This window comes from Myotis myotis, unplaced genomic scaffold, assembly GCF_014108235.1.
Source record: "Myotis myotis isolate mMyoMyo1 unplaced genomic scaffold, mMyoMyo1.p scaffold_m19_p_3, whole genome shotgun sequence".
In the NCBI taxonomy this organism is placed as follows: Eukaryota; Metazoa; Chordata; class Mammalia; order Chiroptera; family Vespertilionidae; genus Myotis; species Myotis myotis.
In genome coordinates, this window is record NW_023416335.1 from 211,989,503 (window position 1) to 212,016,459 (window position 26,957).

Genomic DNA, 26,957 nt, shown 5'->3' on the forward strand with positions numbered 1-26,957 from the left:
GAGACAGCGGCCGGGCACACGGGCCTGGGCACAGGCTGTCCACCCCGCGTGGTGCTGCACAGCTTCCCGGTGCCCTTGCCCCCTCTGGACAGACCACCTGCTGTGCCCCAGCCACCTGGTCCCACCGGGAGGCCTGCTCGCTGTGTAAAGGTGTCTCTGGGATAAATGAGATGGCAGGTAGCGGAGATGTGGCTGCCCATCTGCTTGTTCTGGGTCAGAGCTGTTACTGTCCGTCTGTCTGTCTGGGTTGTCAGCGGCGCCTGCTGCGGAGAAAGCCCCGGCATAAGCGGGAACGTACACGCCCGCGTCTGTGAAGGACCGTTGCGCTGGACGTTGGGCGGACATCACGTAGGGCTCTGCCAGTCGTTTTCCCGTACGCTGCTCTCTGGGTGGGCACGTCAGATGCCCAGCAGCCCCTGAAACGTCCCAGGGAACAAGGAAGCGAGGTCCTCCCGCCCCTGGTCCCTGGTCAGTCCCAGCGGCCACTGTGATCGCAGGCGTGGAGGGTGTTTTCCACCCGTCTCTGCCTCCAGAGCCTTCCTGATGCGATGGGACAGGAGTGACTGCGCCAGCAGCGGAGTTACTCTAGGCCTTAAAGGTATAAGCCAGTGGTCGGCAAACTGCGGCTCACGAGCCACATGCGGCTCTTTGGCGCCTTGAGTGTGGCTCTTCCACAAAATACCATCTTCTACGCATGGGCCACGAAGTTTCAATCGCACTGTACGTTCGTGCCCGCACGTGGTATTTTGTGGAAGAGCCACACTCAAGGGGCCAAAGAGCCGCATGTGGCTCACGAGCCGCAGTTTGCCGACCACTGGTATAGCAGTGCAGACACCTCACTCTTTCCAAGTAGGTGTGAAAGACCACGAATCCAGGTTAGGGGTTTCCCTCACGCCGTTTCCAGTGACGCCAGCATCCTCCCTCTGTCGCTCCGATGTCTGGCAGGTCCTCCAGTGGGCACGAGGGCACATCAAGTACGGAGTGCTCCACATCCACGGCCTCTACACGGACCCCTGTGGGATGGTCCTGGACCCCTCGGGATACAAGGACGTCACGCAAGACCCGGAAGTGATGGTACGGCCCTTGGGACTCTGTTGGCAGCCGCCTGGCTTCCAGACTCCAGGCAGTCCTGCCCTTCGGGACCTCAGGGCTGCGGGGACGGGCCTGCCTCCCGCCCTGTGCGGTCCGGGGCCCGGGCCTGCCATGCGCACAGGTGCTCAGAGGACGCTTGGCGAGGGCTCCTTACAGCAGGTCCATCCTGACTCCGCCCCCAGCTGTCCTGCGCCGGCTCAGGGACGCAGTTGAATTTCTTCCGATTGATGTGCAGACCCGCAGGGTCTGTGATGCTATTCTGTGGCCACTGCTCTCTCTGTCCATCTGCTCCTCCCTCCCTCCCTCCCTCCCTTTCTTCCTTTCATTTAAATATTTTTTTTTTTATTTCGGAGAGGAAGGGAGAGGGAGAGATAGAAACATCAATGAGAGAGAAGCATTGATCGGCTGCCTCCTACACATCCCACACTGGGATCGGGCCCCACTGCAGGCCCGAGTGACTCCACGCAGTCTTTCTTTCCCTGTGCCCACTCCCCTGGGTTGCTGTCACTGGTCCCTCCTCAGCATTGCTGCCCTCACTCCCCAACCCTATTCTCCTGACGCCAGCCTCCTGCCCCCCCAAAGTTTCTGTCTGTGATCCACTGAGACGCGTTAATTCCAGGGTGTGGCATGTGCAGTTCTGAATGGCACATTTCCATTTCATGTCCTTATTTTGTGTTTTAAAATTGTACACGATTTTAGAAAATTTGCATTGAGTGGGCACTCAGCTCAGAATCGGTGGGCAGGGTGGGCTGCAGGCTGTGCTGACTTCGGTTCGTGTAACCTGGACGTTGCCTGGGGCCTGGAGACAGGGCTGCCTCTGCCCGTTCCTCAATGGCCCTGGGGAAGGCTGCCCGGAGCGGATGACTTAGAAGCGCAGTTGTGGGCCGGGTCCTGCTGAGCGCCAGCCGTGCGGCTCACACCCCATTGTCTCCCAGGAGGTGTTCCAGAGCCTGTACCGCACCAGGTCCTTCCTGTTCGTGGGCTGCGGGGAGACCCTGCGCGACCAGATCTTCCAGGCGCTCTTCCTGTACTCGGTGCCCAACAAGGTGGACCTGGAGCACTACATGGTGGTGCTCAAGGAGAGCGAGGACCACTTCTTCAAGCACCAGGCCGACATGCTGCTGCACGGCATCAAGGTCGTGTCCTACGGGGCCTGCTTCGACCACTTCCCGGGGTACGTGCAGGACCTGGCCACGCAGATCTGCCGGCAGCGGAGCCCAGGTACGCAGCCCTCACTCTCCACGTAAAGCCACAGGCCTGCCGGCGTTTCCTTTTTTTTTAGAGATAATCCACACACCACAAAATAAAACGGAGATGTTTTTTGAGCTCTTATTTTACACACCATTAAATTCACCAGCTCTTAGTTATTTCCCCAAACTGTCCCCGTGTGCTTCAATCATGGAGGACCGGGTGACAGCGCAGTCTGCGGGGCCGACAGCTGTGCGTGGAGCCGCACACATCGGCTCAGGTGCAGAGGCCACGCTTCAAGGAGCTGCCCGGGACGGAAAGCACGTCCGGCCGATGCTGCACGCCTGTCCTTCACAGAACAGCGGGCAGAGGGCGCCCAGGACGACGGCTTCATTCAGATCCTGCCTTTCCGAGCTCGTTAACTGCCTCTCCTTGGCCCTTCTCCTGGGAGGTGCTCACCTGCCGGGAGTGACCGAGGTTGCAGAGCGACTCCTACCTCGGTCAGCTCGACACAGGGCAGCTGCCGGCTTGGAGTCTTATAAATCATGGATGACGCGACTGGAAGAGCCTGTATAGGCTGTCCTTGAAGAGTAACAGGAAACGCAGGCCCCCACACGGCCTTGGGCGCAGCACGGGGACGGTGGCAGATGGGACCAGCAGTGAGGACTAGAGTCACCGAGACCATGGCGCCCTCCAGCACCTGAGTTTCCCCACCAGCCCTTTCTGTAAATAGCAAAGTGGGCCGCTTGGAAGAGCCGGTTTCTTACCGAGGAGCAGGGAGCTGCGCTGTGGCCCGTGGCTGTGAAGGTCACATTTGTGACCCTATTCCTGTTTACGCACGGTCCCCAGTGCGGCCAGCAGCTGATTATAGGTGTGGGCTGAGCTCAGAAGTGAAGGATGTGCCTGGCTGGGGCTCAGGTGCTTTGAAGCTGGAATGGGGTCCTGGATCAGCAGGGGAACCGTCCCCCTCCCGTGTCCCTGAGCAGGGCTCTGATGGCTCTGGAGAGAGATGGCCTTCTCGCCACCTCTGCCCGACCGCCACCTCTCGCCTCCGCACGCACAGGCCCCGGGCCCCGGGCACCAGGACCTGATGTGAGCCTGCATGCGCTTGGCTCCCGGAGCGCTGGGGGCCTTGCAATCTGTGCCTCAGGGACATCTGTACTTGGTTTGTGAGGTGCCTCTCCTGGCTGGGGAGGGTGGCACACGGTGAGGACAGAAACGGTGACCACGGTGCCATCCCTGCCCCCTGCAGCGCCGGGGCTTCATGTGTGGCCCCTGCGAGGTGGAGAGCAAGGACCCTAACCAGCCTGGGGCTGACGGTGGCCACGCTGGGCAGCAGCCTCACCACCCCTGCAGCTGGAGGGGCGCACGTGCCTCCGTCTCTGACCGTTTTCCTTTCTTCCAGATGCCGACAGAGTGGACAGCACCACGCTGGGTAAGGCGCATCTTGGTTTTGCCGACACGTTCCATTGCCTTCCTGCTGCTATTTGTAAATCATAGACACGTCCTCACGTTAAACACCGGCCTGAGAGGACACAGTAGTGCCGGGACAGGCCTGCCACCGGGAAGGGGCGACAGCGCCCCCCTCCGCCGGGAGCACAGTGTAGTGGAACACGGCCCAAGGACACTCCTGTCCCCCAGCCTGGCTTGGCATCAGCTGAGGGGTGGTCATGGCCCGTCCCCTTCAGAAGTTTAACTGCAAAGGTTCTAAGCTTTAGGAAATGTTCTATTTAACATGTGTTTGAAATGCAAATGCTTTTTCTACTGCTCCACTCTGCCTGCCTCTGTCTATACACGAGGCTGCCCGCGGCCTCCTGGGGTGAGTGTGGCTCTGGCCTGCACGCTGGGCAGTTTGTGGGTCAGAAGAGGCTCAGCTGGGAGCGGGGCCTCCATGTGCAGCCCCCGCCTCCCTACTGCTGGGCTCAGTGGCCCAGACACGGATCTTCCGAGCGGTGGGCTCAGTTCAGGAAGAAAGCGGTTCGGGATCACAGCAGCTCAGGAATGACAGAGGGACGTCTGTGTGCTCGGCTTCCCGTTCCCCTGCGTCTGCAGGACACGGCTGTGTTGCTGTCTCCCTTCCACGGCCTCCAGGGCCGCCTCCTGAACCCTTGGCTGAGCGGGTGTGGCCTCCGTGGAGGGCGTGGAGCAGCAGCTTTCTAACGAGCGTCTCCTCTCTCCTCGCAGGGAGTGGGTGCCAGGACTGCGCCAAGAGGAAGCTGGAGGAGAACGGAATTGAAGCTTCTAAGCAGCTCCGGCCCTCAGGTACCCAGGCTTCCTGTGGGCCCCAGGGGGCCTGCCTGTGGGTGGGGCCGGCGCTGCCGCTCACTGCCCTTGTCCGGGAGGAGGGAAGAGAGATGCCTGTCACTCCAACTGCCCGAGGGACCCACTCCAGACACTTCTGTTCATTTACATTAACGTGTTGCTGAAAAAAATACGTAGAGAACATGTGAGGTCAGCAGTGAATTTTCACAAGGTGAATACACCCACGTATCCCATCCGGTTCCAGACGCAGAGCAGTGTTGGGGAACCCCCCACCCCCCACTTTTCAGTCACCCCACCACCACCCAAGGGTGACTGCTGTCTTAGGCGCCCAGGTTTCCTGTTGAAGAGGGTCTGGTGCAGGGGTGGGCAAACTTTTTGACTCGAGGGCCACAATGGGTTCTTAAACTGGACCGGAGGGCCGGAACAAAAGCATGGATGGAGTGTTTGTGTGAACTAATATAAATTCAAAGTAAACATCATTACATAAAAGGGTACGGTCTTTTTTTTTTTTAGTTTTATTCATTTCAAACGGGCCGATCCGGCCCGCGGGCCGTAGTTTGCCCACGGCTGGTCTGGTGCAACCCCGTTCCCAATGCTCTGTGGGCAGCCTGTCTGGGCACTTGGTGTTGAATTCCATGAGGGTGTTTTTCTGGATTCTTATGTATGCCGTGCTCCATTTCCCCGTCTCTTCATTCTGGAACAATCTGTGGCTTCCTTGGTTATGCCCGTCTTCTTCCCCCTCTTGGATTCACACTGCTGTCCACTGCTGATTTCTTTCTTTCTTTTTTTTTTTTTTAATTAAATCTTTATTGTTCAGATTATTACATTTGTTCCTCTTTTTTCCCCCATAACTCCCCTCCTCCCAGTTCCCACCCCACCCTCCACCCTCACTCCCCACCCACTGTCCTCATCCATAGGTGCATGATTTTTGTCCAGTCTCTTCCCGCATCCCCCACACCCCTTTCCCCCCCAAGAATAGTCAGTCGATTCCCTTTCTATGTCCCTGATTCTATTATAATCCCCAGTTCATTCTGTTTATCAGATTATTTAGTCACTTGATTTTTAGATTCACTTGTTGATAGATGTGTATTTGTTGTTCATAATTTGTATCTTTACCTTTTTTTCTTCTTCCTCTTCTTAAAGGATACCTTTCAGCATTTCATATAATCCTGGTTTGGTGGTGATGAACTCCTTTAGCTTTTCCTTATCTGTGAAGCTCTTTATCTGACCTTCTATTCTGAATGATAGCTTTGCTGGATAAAGTAATCTTGGTTGCAGGTTCTTGCTATTCATCACTTTGAATATTTCTTGCCATTCCCTTCTGGCCTGCAAAGTTTCTGTTGAGAAATCAGCTGACAGTCGTATGGGTACTCCCTTGTAGGTAACTGAGTTTCTTTCTCTTACTGCTTTTAAGATTCTCTCTTTGTCTTTTGCTCTTGGCATTTTAATTATGATGTGTCTTGGTGTGGTCCTCTTTGGGTTCCTTTTGTTTGGGGTTCTCTGCGCTTCCTGGACTTGTAAGTCTATTTCTTTCACCAGGTGGGGGAAGTTTTCTGTCATTATTTCTTCAAATAAGTTTTCAATATCTTGCTCTCTCTCTTCTTCTGGCACCCCTATAATTCGGATGTTGGTACACTTGAAGTTGTCCCAGAGGCTCCTTACACTATCTTCGTATTTTCGGATTCTTTTTCATTTTGCTTTTCCGGTTGGGTGTTTTTTGCTTCTTCGCATTTCAAATCTTTGACTTGATTCTTGCGCTCCTCTGGTCTGCTGTTGGGAGTCTGTATAATATTCTTTATTTCTGTCAGTGTATGCTTAATTTCTAGTTGGTCCTTTATCACAACCTCAAGGGTCTCACTAGATTTCTTGAGGATCTCACTACATTTATCGGCGGTTTCTAGAAAGTTCTTGAAAAACCTTAAAAGTGTGGTTTTGAACTCTATATCTAGTAGTTTGCTTTCCTCCATTTCTGTCATTTGTGTCCTGTTTCTTTGTCTCCACATTTTTTATGCTTCCCTGTGTTGATAAAGTGGCTTTGTGTGCTAAGTGTCCTCTAGGGCCCGCTGGCTCAGCCTCCCCAATTACCTGAGGTGGACACTCTTGGTGCACCCCTTTGTGGGCTTTGTGCACAGTCTTGTAGTTAAGCCTTGACTGTTGTAGGTAATACTGGGAGGATTTGACCTCCAGGCCAATTGGCTGTGAGAATCAGCTGTGTCTAAGGTGGGAGAACTTCTGTGCTGAAGACACCCTTCTGGGGCAAGACTTGCTTCAGTGGGGCTTTGATGCTCACTGAGTCTGCCCCCTGAGTGTGTCCCTTATGGATCTGCGGAGATATAATTGGATGGCCCCACTCTGACCACTGGGAACACTGGCTCTTGGATCTAAGGAGGTACTGATCTAGCCTCTGCCTGAGGCTACACAGCAGAAGCCAGCTGTAAAGCAATGCAAGTTGCCCTGGGGCCTTGGGCAGCTGCAGTTTGTTAAGTAATTTTCAGATTACAAAGGGCCGGGCCTTTCATATGCAAAAGCCTTCATGCATGTGCACGGCTTGGGCAGGGCGGAGCCCCAGGGGATCAACTGGGAGGGTGGAGTGAGCAGTATGGCTGCTCTCAGTCCTGTCCTCAGAGGCCCCGGCAATCGCTGTGTGTGCCTCTGAGAGAAAGCTGCCCTGGAGTTCTGACCGATGCCAGACAGTCCCGTTTCTCCCGTATGAGTCTGGGTCCCCAGAGACTTGCCTGGAACTGGAGCTCAGAGCCTGAGACTCCCTCCCGATTGAAAAAGACAACCGTGACCTCAGCCGCCAGCCTTCTCCGCATGCACCTCTGCACCTTTGTATTTCACTTCCGCACCACACCTCCTCTGAGTCTCGGTGTGCTTTTCTCTTTCCTTCTAGTTGTAGAATTTCCACTCAGCCAGCCTTCCTGTGGTTCTGGATGTTGTCCATTCCGTCTTTTAGTTGTATTTTTGAAGTGGTTGTGCGAACCAGCAATCTCCGGTGTTTACCTATGCCGCCATCTTGGTTCTCTCCCACTGCTGATTTCTACTGTCCACTCCTGTAACGTCTTCGTTTTCATTTTCTGTCTCCATTTTTTTAAAATCTTTCTGCGAGATTTCCACAGTTACCTTCTAGCCTCTGGGTTCAGTGATTCTGACAGCGTGGTGGCTAGTTTCCAGGTGCTCTTGTGTTCTGAGTTGTTCTGCCTCAGCATCTGTTATTTAGGACTGTGATACCATCTCAGGTCTCTAAGAAAACAGAGGCTTCCCTCGGTACCTGACTCGCTCCATCTCTGAAAACCCCATTGGTGGGGAGGGTTTTCAGGTAACAGTTTATTTCTTATTACTTTATAAGGAATTTCAGTAAAACACTCTAAACACCACACAGTAACCCACAGGAACTTCTGGAGCTCCACAGCATGTGCCCTGTCAGTTGCCTATTTATTTCACATTTAAACTCCCCCCTGGGTATGTTTGAGCCACACTGCGACACTGCATTTCCTTCTACAACACAGGGACCACGTACTGTTGAATAGTCTGTTGTAGATGTAAAGGCTCATAATGATGCAAATGACACTCAACCAGAGGAAGTCAACAAGCACGGCAGTTGTTGACATTGGCTGCTTGCAGGGTAGGTGGTGGCCCAAGGTAGGACTGGTGGCTGGAGAGTGGACGGTCTTCTGTCCCTCGGGGGGTGGAGGAGAGCGGGCGCTGGGGACCTCGTGGAGGACAGTAGCAGCTCCCATGGCCTCTCCTCGATTTGGTACACATTCAGGGCACTTAGTAGAAAGTCACTGTGCGGCCGCTAGAGGGAGCGTTCCTCCGTGATAGCGTTTTAGATAAATTCTTTGTGGTCTTATGGGTTGTGAATTCAGCTCGTGGAGACTGAATAAAATCAAACAAGACTAGTGTCTTCGAGTTGTGTCCTTGTGGCCAGTGTTCCTTTCCTGCGGCGTCTTCAGGGCCGCAGATGTGTGAGAGGCCGGCCCAGAGGTGGTCTCGCCGGACCGTGGGTTTCTGCTGCTGCTGTGAACACACAGCCTTTCTCGCGTGGGGGGCACTCGGAGCGGGGTGCTGCAGGCGGCAGGCTTTCTGCTGGTGGACAGGGTGTGAGCCGGCAGCGTCCACAGCCTGCTTCTCCCAGCAGCTTCTCCCTGGCAGGCCTTGGTCTCTTTCTTGCGGGAAGCTGGCCTGTCCTGCGTGCGGGTGAGTCCCAGGTTCATCTTCGCGCTGCGGGCCATCCTGCGCAGGCGGGAGAGCTGAGGGGGAGCTGTGGGCTCCCCTTGCCACAGCCGCCTCCGTCTGCACTTGACCAGGCGCCATCACATGTGCTGACACCGCCTCTGCCCCTGCGAAGGGAGGAGCACCCACGTTCACAGGCGGTTTCCACGGCTCTTACAAAGCCCAGTGCCCCGGGTGGCGCTTCCAGCACAAAGCCATTTCTGGACAGTGGCTACTGCTCCCAGCATGGAGGCGTTTTCTGAGTCTTCAGCACATGAGAAAAACAAAGTTTTCTGGACTAGAAATCCTATGGCAAATACTTTTTCGAGCTGAACCTCACATCTTGTATTCCTTTCTTTCTGTTTAAACAGATGATGCTGGCGCATCTTGAAATCTTTAAAACCGACAAACCTGCAACTTGAAAACCAGCCTTCTGTGACCACAGTGCCGTAGCGGACGATGAGGAATGTTCGAGGACTCGCACGGACCTCTCACTTCTAACCGTCATGTACCCCCCGAGAGCCCTGTGGGGTGTGGCCGTGGAGTAGGGGGGACAGTCCCACTGTGTGTCTAACTGCTCGGGGTGAAGTGCACACCTCAGGTATCCTCCGTGAGGACTGGCGGACAACTACCTCAGGGCCCGACGGTGGGAAGGGAGGGGCCTGGTGCTCCAGGCTCCCCGACACGCCCGTGGTCAGGTGGGCTTCCTAATAAAGGGGACAGTGGAGACTACAAGCAACAGTAGTTGCCAAAGAGAAAAGAAACTAGACTCTTAAATTTTATAATTTTTATGCGGAAACATGTTACCATAGAAAAAACTCTTAAGGTATGTTTGTTACGTTAAGTAAAGAATGTTCGAGGTGTTGAATCTGCCAGTGAGAGTGATACGTCTTTTAAAAGAATGTCTGATCAGTAGGGCTTCCTTGGAATGCCGTAATTGTAACTTAGTTCCAAAGAACGGCTGGTCCGTCCCTGAGGCGTTAGAGCATCCTCACGAAGAACCAGAGGCCTCTTCTTTTTCACCGAGAGGGAGGGAGGCAGGGAGAAGCATCGATCGGTTGCCTTCCGTTAGTACGTTTAATAGGGATTAACCCTCAACCTTCTGCACAGGATGGTGCTCTAACCCACTGAGCCGCTGGCGAGGGCAAAGGGCCTTTCCAGTGGTGCAGTGCAGGGCGGTGCAAGTCCGCCTTGAGGCTGATAACTGAGAAGTTACAAGTGGAGCAGAGCAGGTTTTAAACTTGCAGTTAGAGTATCAATCCCAAGCTTTCCAAGTCTCTCACCTCCCAGCGTTCTCTGCCATGGCACGTGACGGGGCAGTGTGAGGCAGGCAGGCCTGGGGAAGGGGCTGCCGCACCCGTGTCTTGCTTCCCCGCTGGCAGGTGCTCAGCTGCCGGCAGTGCTGGGGCAGAGGGTGTGGTGGGCGGTTGCTCTGTGACTGTGGCAAAGGCCCTGCTCAGTCTGCTTTAGAGGCTGCCTACTTTCATGTGACACTTCTTGCCAAGCACGACGACACTCCCCACTGATGGCGCCGGAACTCCCACAGGCACAAAGAACTAGAAACGTTAGGTTGGGATGTGTAGGTAGAGATGAGCTGGACCTGCTAAGACCTTTGTCTGCTTTCAAAAGCATGAAAAACAAACCCTTTATGCTACTCTGGTCATAAAACTGTCACTTCAACTCTGTGCTCAACTTTTCTCCAGTTATGACAAGGCTTGTTTTAATTTATTCAGTGAGGATTTTTACCATGAGTTGCCACTCAACTGTGAAATCAAGTGATTACTTGAATGTGTTTAGTGTTTGAAAAGCAAACATTAGACATTGTTTTTTTAAAGACTCACAAAGTGCGATCAGGGATGGATGTGTCTGAAGGTTGGGCAGACATGGGAGAGTGACGTGGAAGGAGGGAAGCCTGGAAAAGTGAGGCAGGGCCCCGCTCACGACCAGCTCCAAGTGCCACTCTGAGTGCCATGCCGGGGCGGTCTTGCCGTGAGGAGTGAGCCTGTCTGTAGTCAGTTCTGCCGTAACCCTTGTGTAAAATGCAGACTTAAAGCAGCATGACTGATGAATGAGGAACAATTTGCGCACACCTGCTTTGCGTATGTAAGGCTCTGTCCGTGGGAAACTAGGTCAACTACCCTTCCACCACTGGACCCGACGTTGCCCACTACACAAGCCGACTTCTGGGCATTTTCAAGATAAAGTGCCATGTGTGCTATAATATTTGTGTGGTTCTTAACCATGTAATATGTGTAAACTAGCTGTTATCTGTTTCCTATTTTGTTTTTGGAGTGTGGTGTTCCAACCCGTGTCTTGTTGTGTGGTGGTTTGCATAGAAGCTGGTTTCAGGAACGCGAGGATGCTGCCTGAGGACCTGCCGCCTGAGTCCAAGTTATGAGAACGGGCAGCCCAGGAAGAGGAAGGGGCCACAGCTCTGATGGCACTGAAGGGACATGACAGTGTTAAACTGATGTCTTTCAAGGCAGGAAAGTCGGAGATTGAGGTGCTATTGCCGGCACTGAAACAAGGAACACAGGGAGACTGAGTGGTCTCTGTTCTCCAGTTCACAGAGGAGCAGGGAGCAAGGCTGTGACTGCACGTCTGGCACAGTGCATCCTGTTTATATGCGACGTGAGTGTAGTTTGAAAGTGAGTCCGCTACTTCAGGAGCTACTCCTTGGTGGCACCTGGGCCCACGCAGTCTCCACTAGACCAGTAGCACCTCCGAATGTTCCATTCCGTCCTGAGATGGAAGTAAAGTCCTGCTGACTGTCTTTCCCACCTGGAACAATGCACTGAAATGGCAAAGTCAGTTGTTACTTGGAAAGTCTGTTCATTTCCTTCTGAACAGAAATTACATTTAGAAAATGCAGATTGCGTTGAAGTGGACATAATTCAGTTTCACCTTAAAATTTTTGTTTATAAAACTGTAATTTGGAAACATTTGAAATTAGAGTATTTTTATTGATATTTTCATACATCAGTTCCTCTGAAATAATTTCTCAAAACCCAGGTTAACACCCTATAACTAGGATATTCAGAAACCAAGACTATCCTTTAAACGTTCCTTAAATGGACAAGGCAAGACCAGAGTGAAGAGGATGTAGAATTCAAAATTTTTCTGGCTGGGCTTCAAAATGGAACTTGAAACTATGGTAACAAAATTGTACCTTTTTTTTTTTTTTTTTTTTTAAATCGTTCAAAGCTAACTCTTCCAGGAAACTTTCCCTACGGGAGCGGGGCCTAAACACTCCTAACGGAAGTGAGCAGCAGCTTCTTTGCTGGTAACGGTTCAGCTTTCTCAGACGGCACACAGGCTTGCTGCCTCCAGAAGTTGGTGACTCAACAGTTTGAACGCTAGAGTGAGAACTGAACAGTGATGACCTGACCACAGCTAACTCATCCGCTCTGAGAGCCGGCAGCTGCGCCGGGGCACTCGGACCCTAGCGGGACTCTCGCTGTCTCCTGCTGCCTTCTTCGCCTTCAGTGTCTGGATACTGAGAAAGATCTAAAGTCAGAACTCGGCTGAACATGTAGTCATCGTGCTGAAATGAAGAGCAGACAGCTAAGTTAGTCCTTCCACGAAGGAAAAGGTGCTATTAAGCCTAAAACAAGAGCCAGTAGTGAATTTGGACTTGCATTTGAAAGGAAACATATGGTATGGCCACCTCAGAAGGTATCAATGGCATTGCATCAGCTTTATTAGCTCATTTCTGTATTACCTGGACAGGGTATCAGGATGTGCCACGCCAAAATATGGCTCTGGCATGTGGACTGTTGGAGCTACTGAGATGCAGGGAAAGCTCTAACACTGGCCACAAGTCCTGCTTTTCTAAATTCACACCTTCCCTACTCTAACGACTGCTGTCAACGAAAGGCACCTATGTGATCTGCAGAGCAAACGTGGCTTGGCCACCATGCTTTCCTGGTCGCCTTCCACCTCTGCTCCCCCTCCCCCTGCTCCTTTCCTCACTTCGGCCTGAGACTGGAGAGGAGCCCACGTTCTAGCCACCCCTTTGGGTTACTCGGCCATGATGCTCCCGCTTGCTTGTCTGTCTTGCCAGTCTGATTGACAGGCCCAGCCAGAGCCGCTAAGGTGGGCAGACTGTTTCGATTGTTTTCCTCCCTTACCCCGTGTGAGAATTTTCACTTCTCTACTGCAGCACATCTCCAGTGGGCCCCCAACAATTTGTAGGCACAGGAAGCGAAATTTTTATCTTAGCATCTCATTGTCCAAAAATGGAACGATCAGAAATCCTCCATTACCTCGAGTATTTTGAATAGCTTAAGAAAGATTTGTTCACTTCTAAAAGTTACTATACAACTTGGAACTTTCAGTCAATTTCTTTGCTTTTCCCTCTGGTATTTTTGGAAGATAAATGGTTCCTTATTAGTTCTACCACAATACATTTGCTTTTGCCTAAAACATTCAAACATTACAGAAATAGGAATACAGTATTACAGCTTACTTTGTGTAAATATGCTGTTATTTTATAAAGAAAATTCTGTAATTTTCAATTTGTCTTTTCAGATCTTAAATCTTTGTACTGTCACAGAAAAATACCTGAATAGTTACTTTTAATCTTATTTAATTAAAAAATAATGTAAGCCTGTAGTTATCACTGCAGAAACCCAGCAGTATCTCCAGTCTCCAGGAGGAAAGGACGGGAAGGGTGCTCATCTTTACCTCTGGGTAGATGCCGATCAGGGCGTCAGCCTTGGCATAGAACTCCTCCTTGAGGGAGATGATTATCATCTGAAACTGTTCTTGAGTCTGCTCTTTGATGTAACTTGCTACCTGGTAGGAAGGAAAAAGCACACATTTCACCAGCAAGGAAGGCCTCGTTTCTGGGCCCGGGGCCAGTGATCCTGCAGGTCTGTTTGCCCGTTTAGGTGACAGGAACTTACTTGCCTCCCTGGTAATTTGGTAAACCCACTCCAACCACAGAAATAGCTCAGAGTCTAAAATAAGAGGTTAGGAAAGATATCTCTAAATCTATGATCTAAAACTTTAAGAATATTTTTAAGGATAAAACTCTGCCTTATCTACAATATGGTATAAAGCAAGCCTTTATTAACAGTATAAGAACTACCACTCAGATAGTTTATGAGGGTGAAGAAGGACTGGTATTTTAACTTCCAACTTCCTATTTTGCCAACTCAAAGCCTGAAAGAGGGATCCATGGCAATGACGTATTCATGACTCAGTCATGTGGGGAGAGGTGGTTTCTTCCGGAAGGTCAGTTCCCAGGACCGAGCAGAACAGGATAGTCTGCACAGAAATGGGTCTTAGTGAGCACCTGCTCAGAGCCTGGAGGGTGGTGACCTAGGACCCAAGCCACAGCTCACTGAGACGCTTCCAGCTCCCGCTCTCCCTGCCTAGGGGGGGCTTCTCCGTGTGCCCTGGTCCTGGCTGCACCCGAGATGCTAAGGACGATACTAAGGACGCAGCACCGGAGGCAGGAATGGCGAGCTTCAGGGAGGAGTGAGTCATTAGGGAGCTGAACCCTGAGGAGGGAAACTGCTTTTGACTCAGAGAAGGAACTCCAACTTGAGGGGCACAGTAGTCATCCGATGCAGGACTGAGTCCCAGGATACTGACTGGATAGAAGAGGAGGGAGGATGCAAAGACGCAGGGCGTGCGTTTTGCCTGCAAAGTTGCCTGGGTAAGGGTTGGGCAACCTGATCACAAGCAGCGGTGGAGCTGCTGCTTAGCTGTTCATACTACAAAACTGCCCCGAGTGCGCAGTGGGGTGCCAGGAGCGCACACCCCTAAGGGAAACTGGGAGCAAAGAGGCTTTTAATACACAGGGTAGGTGATGACAGGTCTTATGTTAGACCTAGTACCTGGGGATACCATGAGTACGTCTGAATTTTGCAAGAAGATACGGACATCCTAAATGCCACTGAGAAGATGCAGCCTACCAAAATAAGATGTCCCCTCACCCCCTGTAACAGAAGAGGGGATACAAAGTGCCCAAATGCCTTAAAGGGGCGATTTCTCCCAAATGAGTCAGGCCTGGACTCCAGGTAGCTGATGCGGACTGGTTGGCATTCGAGGTGTTCTGTGTTCCTAGCATTCTCTCCGACAGTCTGGCAGGGCACAGCATGTGGCTCTTGCCTGTCTGCCACAAGGTCCAGGGACCAGTGTATGGGTCTGAAGTTGTGCTGTTCTATGTCCACTGTGACATGTCCAGAGAGCAGGCTCCCAGAGAGGTGGGTTAGACGAGTGCCCCTTGGGAATGCTGAGAGGCAGCCTTCATGCCACTCGAAGGTGCCTCAGACTGTAGCTCCTGGAAGCCCTAACTCCCAAGCCTTCCAGACTTGGAAGAGAAGTCGGGGAGGTCAGCTTCAGAGACTCAGAACCTGAGTGGCACCCCAAGATCAGATGCATCTCTCAAAGGGGGACTCTCTAACCAAGCTCACAGGACTAAGGTGTAAACCAATTTACAAATGAATAATGAGAAACACATCGGTCGGCAGGACCAGGGCAGCCTCCTGGTCCATCAGCAGCTGTAAATGCAAAGCCCAGCCGCTTCTGGAGGAAGGACGCGCCTGGAAGGAGAAGCAGGAGTCTCGTCATCTATCAGAAGTGGGTTTTCTCTGCAGGAAGGAGTCTGCGGGCCAGAGGGACCCCTCCCCTGGGGAGTGATGGGTCCTGCCAGTATTTGCCTCTGTCCTGCGTCCATGCGTCCATGGTTGAACCACTCTCATGTCAAGAAGTGCGGCCTGAGAGCCCCCCAGGTGGCTGTGTCCGCACTGATCCTCAAGGCTGGCCTCAGACCGGACTCTCAAGAGCTAGCTGTTTCCTTAGCTCCCTCGTCGTCTTAAATGCTGAAAACACGGTCCTGCACAGGCGCAGCCGCTGGATAAACGTTCATAAATATAAGGGGGGACAGTTTTGAACTTCAATTCTGAAATTTTAGTTAGAGATGTTAGTTTTGGACTTTATTAAACTGATTTGGTCCTGTTTGCCCCGGGACCTATTAGTGACTCTAAGGTCCCAACCTCTAGGTCAGGAGAGGCCTGCACTGCAATCTTCCCCCAACTCCATGCAGATTCCCCAACTGTGAGGCTCCCCTACATCTTGAACGGAACTTCCCTGAACCATGTTGCTTGTAGATACTGAATTTAAATTTGATTTTTAACCAACAGTTATCAAACAATTTTTGCTCAGGGTACACTGAATTCCAGGTGTCCTGTTGGAAATTAAGTGCAGAAAGAAACTTACTTTGCCGATGTTTGTATTGTCCAGGGCTGCATCCACTTCATCCAGAACAAAGAATGGAGCAGGCCGGAAACTGGAAGAAATGAGAGGTTACCGCTTCCCATTTGTTTTACAAAGACTCAGAGGAGAGGATTAACCAGATGCAGATACATCCTCTTGGATGCTGGTGTCTAGGTCACCAATGAGCTGAACATGGCTAAATCCAATGATCAATTCTCAGTCTGTGTTCCAAGGGTCCTTTGTAGGTAGTACCTGGGGTGGTGCTCCCGCCTGTTCCTCTGATGTCAAGGGTGACAGGGTCTCTCCCTCCCCCCTCCCCCTTTACTCACTGCTCCCTCCCAGTCTGGCCTGCGAACTCCTAGTCTCTCTATTGAACACTGCTGGTGCCGGTGCCCAGGGGGCTCAATGCTCAGAGTGCTCCTCTATCTAATTAGCTCCCTGGGTGGTTTCACCTGATCCCAAGGTTGTAAGTGACTCCACGTGTGGATGGCTTCCACACTTCTGAGAGTTCTAATCTCCTGAACCAGTGGTTCTCAACCTTGGCTGCACATTAGAGTCACCTGGGAATCTTTTTAAAATCCTGATTTCTGGGCCTCATCCTCCAGAAATTCTGTGTCTTTGTTATGGGGTGAGGCCACAACATTAGTAACAAAGAAACAATTTCCGGAGGACGAGGCCCAGAAATCAGGATTTTAAAAAGATTCCCAGGTGACTCTAATGTGCAGCCAAGGCTGAGAACCACGAACTCTCACTGCACACATTTAACAGCTTCCTCAGCGATTCCACACGGGTGTCTGATAAACAGCTCAAACTCATCCAAAATCAAACGCCTCACCTGCCTGTCCAAACCGAATCCCTTCCGTGGTGTCCCTGTCCTCAGTTAATGGCAGCTGTTTCACTCCAGCTGATTAGGCCAGAACCCTTGGAGCCATCCTGACTCCTCCATGCCCCATGCTTGTCTCTGATGACCCTTCTGCTCTCACCCTGGTCCAACACTAGTTCCCTAAAGGTTAGGGACTTAACCCATGCCTGACACTGCTGCACAGTCTCTTCTCCACCGAGGCCAGGCTCACTCTGGCCGTACAGGGCCTTTGCACTTGCTGATCGTTATGTCTACATTCTTGCTCCCCTAATTCCTTTGTATCTTTGCGCAATTGTTACCTTCTCAAAGAGGCCTTCCCGGATGACTCTCTTTAATATTGCAAACCCTTCCCTACTACTATCTCCATTCCTTGCTTTAATTTTTCTCCCTATAGCATTTGCTATTTGTCATAGTCTCACATTAGAGAATTCATTTGTTAATACACCTTATTTATCAACTGTCTTCCCGCCTAGAATGAAGTTATCTTTGAGATGGATTTTGCTTTGTTCTCTGCTCTCTCTCCAATGCCTAACCACCACCTGGCACAGTAAATATATGCTTATCTGTTGAATAAGTGGGGGTGGTGGGGGTGATATCTAGAAATCATCTTATTCTGGCAAGATTTACTCAACACAAGCTCCCAGTTAGACCCTGATCGGCTTTCCCTAAGCCCCCTGCACTAATGGCATTTCTTTCCTGTAATGGCCTATTCCTCTTCCTTCTTGAGATCAATAAAAACCAGCTGCAGAACTTCCATGCTATTCTTCTTGACATGAGATAGAGGCAGCATCGTCTCCTGAGATCTTCGCCTAGTGCTCTGGATGCTGAAAGTTAATTGCCTTCATGTTGGCTAACTTTTCCTTTATTGATTTTATGAACAATGCCACCATCAGTGGAAATGAGAGGTGAAACATTTTTTTCAGAAGAAACACTTTGCTTAACATTCTTTACTAAACAGATCTCCAAATGTGGACCAGGAAAATAATATACAAGTTGTGTGCTTTTGTTTGATTGGGGTTTGTTATTGTTTCTTTTAATTCTGATGTCACATCTGGCTATTCCAAATATTTATTTTTCTTCCTCCTTTCTATAAATCTAAAATATCAGTAGCTACTGATAATAGAAATTTAATAAAAATCTGTTAAAGACTGAATTTTCTCTTAGATTATCTGTCTAAATTGTTATAGACGTAAAATATCACCTGAATTGTCTGGCTGGAGAAAACAGTTTTGTATTCACATACTGCTAAACACAACTAAAGACAAGCAATTAACAGGATTCTGTAGGACAAGCATGTCAAACTCAAAGGCTAACATGAGCCAAAGAAACGAGGCCTGCGGCGCGACATGCCTGCTGTAGGAGGTCCATTTGGTTTCTGTGCTGATACAAAAGCCCCACAGCTCACGGTGACCTCACCTGTGCACAGCGAACAGGAGCGCCAGAGCTGCCACACATTTTTCTCCCCCTGACAAGTTGTCCATCGGCATGAACCGTTTGCCGGGGGCCACACAGTTATAGCCGATTCCCTCCAAGTAAGGCTCTTCTGGGTTCTCGGGGCTAAGAAATGCCTGAAACACACGTTACTTAATTAGCAAAATCAGAAAAGCAATTAGTATATTTTAACTTGGATTTGCAACAGGCTTAACTGCAAAAATATTTTATCGGTTAGGTTTTCCTCCATTTTTTGGGAAAAATACCAATGCCTATAATGTATTTAGCTCTACATGCAGTCACAGGCAACAGGGTTGTCTGGGTGGGAGAAGAGGAAAAGCATTCTAGCATACACGAAGAATCAGGCCTTCCACACTGCCATTCAAGCCACAGCAGCACATGCCAGTCTTTAAAAAGTCTTCATTCGGTTCACTCACTGGTCCATTCATTAACCATTTATGGAACACCTATTTGGGGCCATGTACTGTAGACTCAGATGAGTCCTGCCCTCAAAGAGTTAATGGGACTTTTATAGCCCTGCTTTACTGAAACTAAGTAAATTATTTCTGGTTGAAGTTCTAAATATCTGCTCTAGGGTCAGCTCTCGGGCATAAAGGAACATCATGGAAGAGCGAAAGCAGGTCCCCAAGGCCCAATCTACATCTTTATTCCACATTCAACTCCATAGTATTTGCTGTGGATTTCGACAACGGAAGGCGTGCTTCCAGCAGAAACCACCATTACAATGGACATAACTGGGTTGGAACCCAGCCTTTGGTTCTCCCCTTCCCTCTGTTACTCAGGTCACCTTCGTAAGCCCAGATCAGCCCTTTACCAAGATCCTCTGCGTGACCCCGCCTCACTTCAGTTCTAGGAAATGAAATTAGGACCAGACAACAATTCCAGAAATAAAGGGAACTTGGAAACCAAATGACTGAACCCACTCATTCTGCAGGGGAAGAAGCAGGACTAGAGAGAGCTGGACTTGTCCAGGCTGGCGATGCCAGAGTGGGGGACCGAGCACAGGCCATAATGATAACCAGTCTTCATCAGCTGCCTTCGTCCTGTCAGTGGGTCACTCAAATAATGTGGTGGGTTCTGTTTCCATCAGAAAAAAGCACTACCAATCACAAAGCTTTTACTGCCATTTTGGGGTAAAAAGATACTTACTTGGGCACTGTTGTTCCTGCAGAGCTTCTTGTAGATTTGATCAATTGAGACTGAGATGTGCTCAAAACACTGGCTGAAAAGATCATGTCTCCTTTTTTTCACCTGTTCAAACTCTTGCCTACACATTCTGGCTTCCTTTCTGCTGGCCTCAAAAGCTAAGAGAGAATCAGTGTTGTTTACTGTAGAGACCGTGGAGGGACTTCTCTTCAACTTTAAAGCATAAATTATTTTTTAAATTAGATTTTGATTGTCTTGAATAAAATCTACATGGGAAATAACTCAATTATTAACTCCATGAATATGGCTCTTATAACTGATAAGCCCTTTTTCTGATAGGGTGAATTTTAAAATAATGACAAGTTCTAATACAGTATCTAATATGCCTATTATGCTAATATAAAATATATTACCTGCTCGAAAATAACCAATAAACTTGTTTTTTAATTAAAGCAGAACACTTTTCAAAAGGGAAGCAATTAGTGATTCAGTATTGAAAGTACATATTAATATAAGACAACAAAGAAAAATATACATATAATAAAAACAAATGTACAATCCAGGGTGGGGCTGCTGAGAAGTGTTATAGAAATCAAAACCCAAACCCCCATGAGTATGATCTTGCTAAACCCCCATGAGTATGATCTTGCTAAAGTTCACCATCTGTGGACTCCTGAAACCTGTCTCGGACAGTCTTTAGGTTCTCCAAGGCTCTGAGGTTCGGGGCTGCTGTCCTCAACAGGACTTCTTCTTGCGAGGCTACTTGTTGCAGAAGGAGTTTAAGGTGGGCCTCAACTTCCTTATCAGATTGTAGAGCCTGTTATTGGCAGCGAAGAGCAACAATTAGCACGCCTTCTAGATCCCAACCGCTAAGGGATCAGGCACAGAGCCCTGTGGGGTCTGGCCCTGTCGCCCGCCCTCCCACACGGCCCTCTCCAGGCTGACATTCAGGTGCACTGTTTGTGCCCGCTCATTGGCTTCAGTTGGTGTTACAGACACTGCTCTCTTGGAATGTGCTTCACCTCCATATTAATCTGTCTAGAAAGCAACAATTCAGCTATCACCTTCATTTACTCTTTCTTTAAAAGTACTGACCATCTATTAGACACCGAGGATGCAACAATACAAACTTGCCCTTCAGGAGCTCTCTCTCTCTCTCTCTCTCTCTCTCTCTCTCTCTCTCTCTCTCTCACACACACACACACACACACACACACACACACACACACACGGCATCTACAGCATGTGGGACCCCAGCAGGCCAGCACGGGGACTGAGGGGCAGGGAGGGCCATCCCACCCACCTGGAGAGGATCACGAAAGCTGAAAGCCAAACAACGAAGAGCACTAGCTTGAGCGAGGAGGAAAGGGAGAAGGTGGTGGTGCAGGCCTGACCTTCTGGGAAAATGAGCTTCACCCCTCAGAGGGGGTGGTGAATATATGATAAAGATGACAATTTATTGGGAAAAGAATTATTTGAAAAACGTCGAGTAAATTGCTTAACTTAGGTACCTTTTTAAAAATAGATTATTTCATACCATATCCTAAATTCAATTTCAGATGAATTAAAACGATAAAGAGGAAAAAATATATTTATTCAATAATGAAGTAGGCAGGACTTTCTAAATAATAAAGCACTAAGTAGACTACAGGAAAGACAAAAGCGTTTTTCTGATTGCCTGAAGATACCACAGTGCGGCCAGAGCCCAACAATGTAACAAAGCATATGAAGAACACACGAGATGAAAAGCCGGAGAGGACACGGCTCTCTGCGCCCCTGCATTCACCGTTTCTGCCTTTCTCGCAAGCCCACGGAGCCATTTCTCCCCATGGGTCCGTGTGCCTGGGGCGGGGTGCGAGGGAGGTAACTGGTCAGGAATGAACATGTGTCCCAATTCAGGCCACTGTGATGAGGGGCCACTTGCTGCAGCTTTGCGGGAAAAGCCTCCTTAATGGTAAGAACAGCGCCACTGCAAAGGCCTCTCCCCCTGAAGGTCCTGGTTTTGGCTGGAAAGCCAACAATGGCTGCAGTCGCTTTGCCGTCCTGAGAGCATCAGCCTCAGGACAGCCAGACACCAAGAGCAGAGCGCCCACGCCCACAGGTGGCTGAGAGCGCAGAGCTGCCCTGGTCTGTGCTCCGCAGCTGGGAAGGACGCCACCTACTGGGCACTGCCTGGGACCTGCTAGGGGACAGTGAGGATGCTGGAGCACGCTGGCTCCTTCTGTCCACTGCAGGGCTTTTCAAAGACTTTCATGCTCATGGTGAATCTCCAAGAAGGGGGTAGCCTTTTAGAAAGCTGGCGACCAAGAAACCTTTCTTCTTTGGCAAGAGTTTCATGGTACAGTGTCCTACAAAACACTCAGAGATGCTGATACACACATTTAAAATGTAACCTATCTACACGATTTCTTTTTCTTTTTTTTTTAAATATATTGTATTGATTTTTTACAGAGAGGAAGGGAGAGAGATAGAGAGTTAGAAACATCGATGAGAGAGAAACATCGATCAGCTGCCTCCTGCACATCTCCCACTGGGGATGTGCCCGCAACCCAGGTACATGCCCTTGACCGGAATCGAACCTGGGACCTTTCAGTCCGCAGGCCGACGCTCTATCCACTGAGCCACACCGGTTTCGGCTACACGATTTCTTCATAAGCCATTAGGAAACCTACCCCCTCCAGCACTTATGCTCCATGGACTAAAACTTATTCTGCTTTATTTAAATTTTCAATATACTGTTGGTCATAGACAACGAAAACCTTCCAATTACCTTCAAGTCCTCTCTCAGAGAGCTGTAGTCTATCTCAATGGCTGCTTCTCTTTCATAGATGTCCATTGTGGCCTGGCTGCTTTCCGCTTCAGTTCCCAGCTGAAAAACACAGGAGACCTTTCCTTGTTACCGGAAGTGGCCGTCTCCGCTCATCTGTCTGCTCCAGTTGACTGTTGCCTCGCTCGGAGTAGAAGTGGAAATCTTGACGATGCCGCAGGGCCACGCAGGCCTGGCCCCAGCCATCCGTGCCAGTCTCCCTGCGCCCACTCTGCTCCGGCTGCACAGGGCAGGTGCACAGCCACCCAGGCCGGCCCACTGACCTCCACCTGGACAACAGTCCCTGAGATGTCTGTGTCCCTTCGCCACTCACCTACTTACCAACTACCTTTGCTTAGGCCACCAACAGCCTCTCCATCTAAGATGCAAACCTCCCCCCACCAATGCACTCAACTCTTTCCTGCTGTTTTTTTGACCTGCACCCACCATGAGTGTTCATGTTTACCGTTTTGTGTGTGTGCCGACCTGTCCCCCACTCGCATGTGGAGGAAGGGATTCGGCACAAGTGTTCACTGTGACTGCCTAGTGCAACCCCCGGCGACACTTGTTTCAGTTTCAACACGCATTAGCCTCTGAAGGAAGGAAGGGAGAGAAAGGAGGAACACAGAAACCAGCACTTATTCAGCTGCAGGCTTCCTGTCGGTGCAGCGCTGACACCAAACACCAAGATTCACAAATTAAGAGAGAAACCTGTGTCACCATTTCTTCCTAGATATTCTCTGAAAAACAAATGAGACTATTTGGGAATTCTGCCTACGTTTGATGTAATATATGCTAAAGCAGTTCACACAGAAGTTGAACCTGAATACAAAATGTGATACTGAATCCCCGAATCTCTCCATTCCATTTATGTAATTGGACATCGAATTTTGTATTCAACTTCCATGAGTCACCTGGTGACTTGCTACTCAAACCCTGGTCATGGGCCAGCACAATGAGCCGCACCGGCAGCCGTGAGAATTGCAGACTCCTGCGCAACAAGAGCCCGGCTGCTTTAGGCCCCAGAAAATTCAGAACCAGTCATCTGGTGTGGGCTCCGCACGTGAGCATCTCCTGTGAGAACCTGGCAGGGGCAGGTAGCTCTCTCTGCGTCTGAACACCTCGAGGGGAAGGGCCACCTCAGGCTCCAACTCCAAGTGTATGACAATCACTCTGACCCAGGGCTCCTGCTCACCCTCTGGAGGACGGTTTCCGCCGCGTGCCTTTGTTATCCTGGGCTCTACAGAATACCTTGTGCAGCATCCCCATTACACGCCACTACTAGACGTCCTGACGACATTTTATTTTAATTAAATCTTTATTGTTCAGATTATTACATTTGTTCCTCTTTTTTCCCCCATAACTCCCCTCCTCCCAGTTCCTGCCCCACCCTCCGTCCTCACTCCCCACCCACTGTCCTCATCCATAGGTGCACGATTTTTGTCCAGTCTCTTCCCGCATCTCCCACACCCCTTTCCCCCCCAAGAATAGTCAGTCCATTCCCTTTCTATGTCCCTGATTCTATTATAATCCACAGTTCATTCTGTTCATCAGATTATTTATTCACTTGATTCTTAGATTCACTTCTTGATAGATGCATATTTGTTGTTCATAATTTGTATCTTTACCTTTTTCTTCTTCTTCCTCTTCTTAAAGGATACCTTTCAGCATTTCATATAATACTGGTTTGGTGGTGATGAACTCCTTTAGCTTTTCCTTATCTGTGAAGCTCTTTATCTGACCTTCAATTCTGAATGATAGCTTTGCTGGATAAAGTAATCTTGGTTGTAGGTTCTTGGCATTCATCACTTTGAATATTTCTTGCCACTCCCTTCTGGCCTGCAAAGTTTCTGTTGAGAAATCAGCTGACAGTCGTATGGTATTCCCTTGTAGATAACTGAGTTTCTTTCTCTTGCTGCTTTTAAGATTCTCTTTTTGTCTTTTGCTCTTGGCATTTTAATTATGATGTGTCTTGGTGTGGTCCTCTTTGGATTCCTTTTGTTTGGGGTTCTCTGTGCTTCCTGGACTTGTAAGTCTATTTCTTTCACCAGGTAGGGGAAGTTTTCTGTCATTATTTCTTCAAATAGGTTTTCAATATCTTGCTCTCCCTCATCTTCTGGCACCCCTATAATTCTGATGTTGGTACGCTTGAAGCTGTCCCAGAGGCTCCTTACACTATCTTCGTATTTTCGGATTCTTTTTTCATTTTGCTTTTCCGGTTGGGTGTTTTTTGCTTCTTCGCATTTCAAATCTTTGACTTGATTCTTGCGCTCCTCTGGTCTGCTGTTGGGAGTCTGTATAGTATTCTTTATTTCTGTCAGTGTATGCTTAATTTCTAGTTGGTTCTTTATCATAACATCGAGGGTCTCATTAGATTTCTTGTAGATCTCATTAAGTTTATCGGCAGCTTCTAGACAGTTCTTGAGAGACCTTAAAAGTGTGGTTCTGAACTCTATATCTTCCATTGACAATTTTGTCCTGCTTCTTTGTCTCCGCATTTTGTTTATGCTTTCTTGGTGCACCCCCTAGGGGTCTTTGTGCACAGTCTTGTTGTAGTTAATACTGGGGGGATTTGACCTCCAGGCCAACTGGCTGTGAGAGTCAGCTGTGTCTGCAGTGGGAAAACTTCTGTCCTCTGGGGAGGTGCTAATCTAGCCTTTGCCTGAGGCTATCCGGCAAATGGCTCTGTGCAGGGCTTGGGCAGGGCAGGTAGCATGGGATCCACAGGGCGGGCATAGGGAGCAGTTATGGCTGCTCTCAGTCCTGTCCCCAGAGGCTCTGCCTCTCAGAGTCCCAGCAACAGCTGCAAACCTCGGAGAGAAAGCTGCCCTTGCGTTCCGACCGATGCCAGACAGTCCTGCTTCTCCCATTTGAGTCTGGGTCCCTAGAGACTTGCCCAGAACTGGAGCTCAGGGCCTGAGCCTCCCTCCCGATTGAAAACGACAACCGCGCCCTCAGCCACCAGCCCGCTCCACGCGCACCTCCGCACCTTTGTATTTTCCGCACTGCGCCTCCTCTGAGTCTCGGTATGCTGTTCTCTTTCCTTCTAGTTGAAGAATTTCCCCTCAGCCAGCTTTCCTGTGGTTCCGGGTGATGTCCGTTCCGTCTTTTAGTTGTATTTTTGAAGTGGTTGTGCGAGGCAGCATTCTCCGGTGTTTACCTATGCCGCCATCTTGGTTCCCTGACGACATTTTAATCAGGGACTCGCCATGACAGGCCGCCCATCTTTCTAGTAGAAATTCCCCAGCTGCAGAAACCTGACTCTGGCCTCCACCATGGCCCGTGTGATCCTGCTTCGGCGCTAAGACCTTCCGCAGGAGGCCTGGGCCTCCTCACTCCCCGGTCACGTTGCTCTCACAAAGCAGCATGCTTCACCAAGTGAGTGCAGAACTCCGGTGTGGCTTGACCAGCACAAAGTGGAACAAAACTACCCCTTTTTCTTTTTAGATAATTCAGTATTAGTCCAGCCTAAGGTCTTCACACCTCACTGAACATGAAAGTGTTTCAAGCTAATACAGCAGTAAATAACTCCACACTCCTGGCGGGCAAGGTGGAGAATGACTGGAGGTTTGCCAACTGAAAGAGCAACAGGACCCACAGCGCTCACTCAGCAGTCAGTCTCTAAGTCGGCTTCCTCCTCCCCTGCTCCGTAATGAACCTCTTCTAAAATGACCCTGCCTTTATTTTTATAAAAATATTTTATTATTATTTTTTTATAGAGAGGAAGGGAGAGGGATAGAGAGTTAGAAACATCGATGAGAGAGAAACATCGATCAGCTGCCTCCTGCATGCCTCCAACTGGGGATGTGCCCGCAACCAAGGTACCTGCCCTTGACCGGAATCAAACCTGGGACCCTTCAGTCCGCAGGCTGACGCTCTATCCACTGAGCCAAACCAGTTAGGGCATGACCCTGCCTTTAAACAGACTTTCTATTGCTTCCCATCTGCTTCTGTTAGCAGACCCATCCTTTCCATCTCTGCACCCGTAAGAGTGGACACATGACCCACAGGAGCCAGAATTCCTCCCCAGGACTTTTCTGAGGTCAGGAAAGCCTTCCTTCCCTCTGGTCAGAGCTCGGGGATTCAGCTGCAGCCTATGGGGAAACTGACCTGAGAGAATAAAGCCAATAGATGCCGAGCCAGAATGAGTTCTTGACAGTGTTCAAATTCCTGGACTGAGTCATGCATGAGACCACTTCCCCTCTAGCCCTATCCATTCACTTCCCCCACCCCCAAAGCCATTTGAAGTGGGTTTACCAGGTGTACCGGTTAATAATGGTGGGTTTTGTAATCAAAGAAAACAGGATCATTTCAAGAGAAACATCAAAAGTGCTTTATTTAAAGTAATGTCCATCGCTAGCTACACAACTCCCCCATCTTTCAGGTAATTTGTTGGATACCGTCCCAATAGAACTTTCCTTGTTTTGAGCAAACCATTCAGAGACCCAATTCTCCACTTCTTCATACGTTTTGAAGTGCTGCTCAGAAAGTGCGTGTGCCATCGATTAGAACAATGGTTCTCAACCTTCTGGCCCTTTAAATACAGTTCCTCATGTGGTGACCCAACCATAAAATTATTTTCGTTGCTACTTCATAACTGTAATGTTGCTACTGTTATGAATCGTAACGTAAATATCTGATATGCAGGATGGTCTTAGGTGACCCCTGTGAAAGGGTTGTTTGACTGCCAAAGGGATCTCGACCCAC

The 26,957-nt window shown here is 49.8% G+C and overlaps 2 protein-coding genes across 11 annotated transcripts in view; one reads left to right on the forward strand and one right to left on the reverse strand.

The window, feature by feature from the left end:
- FAM118A (family with sequence similarity 118 member A) overlaps positions 1 to 18,390 on the forward strand; it is a 35,476-nt gene extending 17,086 nt beyond the window's left edge. For 7 of the 9 annotated variants that reach the window (XM_036298326.1, XM_036298328.1, XM_036298325.1 and 4 more), the window contains exons 5-9: positions 946 to 1,074; positions 2,028 to 2,313; positions 3,686 to 3,715; positions 4,465 to 4,542; positions 9,129 to 9,625. In XM_036298326.1, coding sequence (XP_036154219.1) covers positions 946 to 1,074; positions 2,028 to 2,313; positions 3,686 to 3,715; positions 4,465 to 4,542; positions 9,129 to 9,148 — 543 coding nt within the window. In that variant the 3' untranslated portion in view covers positions 9,149 to 9,625. Of the gene's footprint in view, positions 1 to 945; positions 1,075 to 2,027; positions 2,314 to 3,685; positions 3,716 to 4,464; positions 4,543 to 9,128; positions 9,626 to 11,093 lie in introns of those variants that run through there. The other 2 variants (XR_004965905.1, XM_036298329.1) reach the window with 2 other exon arrangements.
- SMC1B (structural maintenance of chromosomes 1B) overlaps positions 12,200 to 26,957 on the reverse strand; it is a 59,756-nt gene continuing 44,998 nt past the window's right edge. Inside the window, exons 19-25 of one of the 2 annotated variants that reach the window (XM_036298319.1) lie at positions 22,215 to 22,313; positions 20,105 to 20,261; positions 19,448 to 19,602; positions 18,263 to 18,414; positions 15,988 to 16,057; positions 13,444 to 13,554; positions 12,200 to 12,301 (exon numbers count right to left, since the gene is read on the reverse strand). In XM_036298319.1, the coding sequence (XP_036154212.1) occupies positions 12,200 to 12,301; positions 13,444 to 13,554; positions 15,988 to 16,057; positions 18,263 to 18,414; positions 19,448 to 19,602; positions 20,105 to 20,261; positions 22,215 to 22,313 (846 nt within the window). The remainder of the gene's footprint in view (positions 12,302 to 13,443; positions 13,555 to 15,987; positions 16,058 to 18,262; positions 18,415 to 19,447; positions 19,603 to 20,104; positions 20,262 to 22,214; positions 22,314 to 26,957) is intronic. The other variant, XM_036298320.1, reaches the window with a different exon arrangement.